We start from the raw sequence: 4,477 nt of genomic DNA, 5'->3' as shown, positions 1-4,477 counted from the left end.
TCCCAATATCTCTCCTTGTGATTTCGACACTCTTCTTGTTCTTCTGATTCTCTCTCTCGGATCTCCCCTCATTTTTCACCTCACCCGAGAGCTAGGGTTTTGGTATTCTGGGTCCGTTTGCTTTATTGGGTTTTTTTTTTCTGGGTGCGATTTGTGGGTGGGTAGAGAAGACTTGCTGTGATGGACGAGAGTATTGTTGACGATCTTATACGAAAGCTTGTGGCTGCGAAGAATGGCCGGACCACCAAACAGGTGCAACTGACGGAAGCTGAAATACGGCAGCTTTGCTCTGCCTCCAAGGAAATCTTTCTTAGTCAGCCGAATCTTCTGGAGCTTGAAGCTCCAATTAAGATTTGTGGTAAAGGACTAGGGTTTTTAATTGATTTGTGGATTGAAAGTTTTGGTTTTTCGTTTCGGATGAATTGAAAAGTTGCTTCTTTGACTTTGTTTGCATGTTTATGTGTTGAATTTGGACTTGGTTGTGTGAAAGAGTAATGTGGGTAATTTGCAAATATAAAAAGGGTTTGATGGTTGGAAATTGGAATTTTGTATGTCTGGTTTGTGTAATTTGTTGGAAAGAAAATGAGTTTATTTTTTCAGGTTATGGTTCATTTGATTAGAGCAGAAGGGTCAATTACCAGTAAAAGGGTTACTATATCCATATGTATTAATCTGTTAGCTGTATGGGTGAAATTTCATATATACATATATATGTTATATATATATTGCAAAGTGGAAAGTGATTTAGCACATTTTGGATTATTACTGGTTTTTTCTTGTGAAGTAAAGTTGATGGTCAGAGGATTTAATGTAGCTTTTCATTAGAAATTTTTGCGACTTTGGCAGGGTTATGTGACAACTTTTGAGCATTGCAGTATGAGGTTTTGTATGAGCCTTTCAGTAATTCATTAGCTTGTCCTTTGTCTTTTGTTTTGGCGTGGTTGCCTGTTGGTGCGTTAAATAGGCTTCTTACTCTGAAGAATAGTTCTTAGGTCATCCAGGACTAGTGTCTATGATGTGGCTGTATTGTGCTTTTTTACTACTTTTACATTAGACAGGCATCAATTTTTGCGTCTCTAGTTCCATGTGTGCTTTGTGTAAGTAGGCATTCTCTGAAGTTGGATTTGGTGGATAGCCATTGAAGTTCGTCATTGTGACGAATGAGAGTACCCTTTTTTGAGGTGGAGATTGACCCATGAATGTAGTCAAAATTTGATGCCCCCCCCTCCCCCAACCCCGCGGGTAAATGTCGAAAGTTGATGTTACCATGCATTAGCCGTTATATTTGATCCTCATTTATTACACTGGCATATACAACTTGAATGTCGGTTAAATTTTCTTGTGTTTTTGTAGTATGCCAGTCTTGTAGTGTTACGTCTCACTCGAATTGTTATAGCGCACAAAATAGCACATATAGCTTCTATTTATTCGATGCGGAGGGCAGGCATAGCTTTTGGACTCCACTTTTTTGTTTATTAGGTTCCTTTCACTTTCCACCATTTAGCACCGTGACTTCTAAGGAATTTCAGTTGTTAAGTAATTTTATACTCATGACCACCAATCTTTATTTGGTTTGCATTCTCATCTTCACTCTTGTCTTTATGAAATGGAAGCAAATCCGTTTCTGTCGATCACGGTGAAAGGATCTTGTTTTAAATAAATATCAAAGACCAATTTCGAATTGAATCTACAATGAAGATGTATATTAGTTTTTATTTTATTTTTTTATAATGGTTTCCTAAATTAAAAACATGTGAAATTTCTGTTGATTACTAAGATGACAATGCTCATCTTCCCTCTTTGTTTCACAGGAGATGTTCACGGTCAGTTTTCAGATCTTTTGCGACTGTTTGAGTATGGTGGGTACCCACCGCAAGCCAATTATTTATTCCTAGGAGACTATGTTGATCGTGGTAAGCAGAGCATAGAGACAATATGCCTTCTCCTTGCATACAAGATCAAATACAAGGAGAACTTCTTTCTCCTCAGAGGCAACCATGAATGCGCTTCCATCAACCGGATCTATGGATTCTATGATGAGTGCAAGAAAAGATTTAATGTTCGTATATGGAAGACATTTACTGACTGCTTCAACTGTCTTCCTGTTGCTGCTCTTATTGATGAGAAGATCCTTTGCATGCATGGCGGTCTATCTCCTGATTTGAAACACTTAGATCAGATTAGGAATATTGCACGGCCAGCGGATGTGCCAGATCAGGGCCTTCTCTGTGATCTATTATGGGCTGATCCTGATAAAGATGTTGAAGGTTGGGGAGAGAATGATCGTGGCGTGTCATATACATTTGGGGCTGACATGGTTGCTGAATTTCTCCAGAAACATGACCTAGATCTTATTTGCCGTGCTCATCAGGTGCTATGAAGTTATTTTCTCTCTTTTTGTTTTTTCTTTTTTATACTGCTCAAGTATACACAAAGTCTGGGAACTTAAAAATTTGGCCTCATGTGATGCATCTTCAAATAATCACTTTTATTGTACTGTTAAACTTGTCATGACAGTAATATGGATGATAATTTTGAAGTAACTTTATTTAAAATTTCATCTTTCGAATTTGGTGAACATGTAAAAGCACACGGAGTAAGTTATAATTAGAGATTATGTGCGTGTTTGCATGATTTATCTGTTTTTATGGGTCGATTTCCACTCCTTGTCATATTCATTCCACTACTCATCATCTACATTGTCATTGTGGCATGTCCATTGGGTTGTTACCCTAATGGTGCATTGGTATCGAATGCTAGTATGCCATGTGCCGTGTTGAGATTCTGGGCGCATGTATAAATTTTTCAATAAATAGCTGCACACTTGAAAAATTTATTCACAGGAGGACTTCTTGTGTTTCACCTGTTCCGCCACGTACTCATTTAATTGATTGGATACTCTCTTTCAATTGATGCTGGAGTGAAATTCTTTATATGATTAGTTGTGAACATGTTTTTGCCTGGTCTGAGATGCAAACTGAATTTTATTAGTAGAGTCTCTCAATGTTTGTCCATTTCTTATAAAATTTCTTGGGTTTCATTTATCAGGTTGTGGAAGATGGATATGAGTTTTTTGGAAAAAGGAAGCTGGTAACCATATTTTCAGCTCCAAATTACTGTGGGGAGTTTGATAATGCTGGTGCCATGATGAGTGTAGATGATACATTGACATGTTCCTTCCAGATTTTGAAAGCATCTGAGAAGAAGGGAAAGCTTGGGATAAACATGTTAAGACCAGGAACTCCTCCTCACAAGGTACAGAAATTTAGAAATAGGAATTACTTCCAAAAAGCAATAGGGGAAAAATTGCTATAAGTTTTGGGAATAGCCACACCATTTTTCTCTTCCTATGTGCCTCTCTTTGTTTCTGGCATACGGATTGAATAAATTAAACAGAAGCAATGGACAGAATTAGACGGGTATGTACGGGAAGAAAAAGGGTGTGTGGTTATCATTCCCTAAGTTTTTAATCATGATTGTATTAATAGTTACGAAGCTTTGATGAATCAAATGTAAGAAGTATCTTACCTGGCATCCTTGGATACTTACAGTAGGTCAAATAGTACTGAATGGAAGCCTAAAGTAATTGGCGATGTGAATTAGTTGTTATGGGGAAATCTGTAAGTTAATTCATCGATCGGTGACCTTGGAGTTTATCCAAGTTTATCAACTGTGTTTTCTCTGAAACCAACGATGTTTAACTGCATACTTTTCTCTCTCGCAGGGTAAGGGATGAACGATTGCAGAAGCTTTACTTGTAACTTCTGAGAACTCCTTCTGGATCATCCTGTGCTGTTTGGCTTTCTCTCGACTGCAAGGTTTAATTATTCACCTCTGCCTTCTTTTGTGCCGTACGGAAGTATGAAGCTGAAAATTCACTTCTACAGTGGCAAAAGACCCATTAGTGTATCTGAATTAGTGCACCTTTTTTTTTCCCAAAAAAAAAGAGAAATGAAACCATCTGTATAATTGAAATTTCGGCTCCATTGTGTTGAATTGTAGAAGTTATTGTTTCATGGAAAAACCTAAATTTTCTGTTGCTTGCAATTGACTTTACCATTTCCCGGTAGTTCAGCCGGGAGTGTGTTGCTCTCCTTTACCATCATTTTGGTGCTCTGTGTAAGTTTCTCACTACATGACATTGCATTATTTGATTGGGACGTCTCGTGGCAGTGAACCTTTATTATAGTAGAAGTGTGGTTATTCCGAGATAGTCTGGTGCAACAAACGCACCTTTACAATAGGAGTGTGGTTATTGAAAATCATGAAGTCGTTGATCGGATTTGGACTTCTTGTTCGGTTTTTCGTGTAACCTCAATGAAGAATGAGAAACGTTTGTTCAAAGTGTTGCAAAGGTTTTCTTATGCAATGAATTGTGAATGAATGAATGTGAAGTTTGGATGGGTTTTTTAATTTATTCAAACTATAGAGGATAGAAAAATACAAGTGCAAAATCGCATCCTTTCAACTACCCTTC

The 4,477-nt window shown here is 37.6% G+C and overlaps 1 protein-coding gene across 2 annotated transcripts; it reads left to right on the top strand.

Annotated features, from left to right (window-relative positions):
• LOC125469387 (serine/threonine-protein phosphatase PP1-like) lies at positions 1-4,105 on the top strand. Of its 2 annotated transcripts, XR_007251705.1 has the most exons (5): positions 1-358; positions 1,812-2,371; positions 3,049-3,255; positions 3,552-3,620; positions 3,725-4,105. XR_007251705.1 is itself a non-coding variant. In XM_048566665.1 (4 exons), the coding sequence occupies exons 1-4, from the start codon at positions 181-183 to the stop codon at positions 3,734-3,736; spliced, it is 957 nt and encodes a 318-aa protein (XP_048422622.1). In that variant the 5' UTR covers positions 1-180; the 3' UTR covers positions 3,737-4,105. The 2 variants fall into 2 exon arrangements, 1 of the variants encoding a protein (XP_048422622.1); XM_048566665.1 differs by lacking the exon at positions 3,552-3,620.
• Positions 4,106-4,477: the final 372 nt, after the last annotated feature.

This window comes from the organism of the source record quoted next, unplaced genomic scaffold, assembly GCF_019419815.1.
Source record: "Pyrus x bretschneideri cultivar Hongxiangsu unplaced genomic scaffold, Pyrus_bretschneideri_v1 Contig42, whole genome shotgun sequence".
NCBI lineage: Eukaryota > Viridiplantae > Streptophyta > Magnoliopsida > Rosales > Rosaceae > Pyrus > Pyrus x bretschneideri.
This window is presented reverse-complemented; position numbering and strand designations above follow the sequence as displayed.

What these genes read in the sequence shown, in the direction of transcription:
- LOC125469387 (XM_048566665.1), top strand. Translation starts at nt 181, where the DNA reads ATGGACGAGAGTATTGTTGACGATCTTATACGAAAGCTTGTGGCTGCG. An exon ending in AGCTCCAATTAAGATTTGTG is followed by an intron (nt 359 to 1,811) that starts GTAAAGGACTAG and finishes TTTGTTTCACAG; the next exon opens with GAGATGTTCACGGTCAGTTT. An exon ending in TTATTTGCCGTGCTCATCAG is followed by an intron (nt 2,372 to 3,048) that starts GTGCTATGAAGT and finishes TTCATTTATCAG; the next exon opens with GTTGTGGAAGATGGATATGA.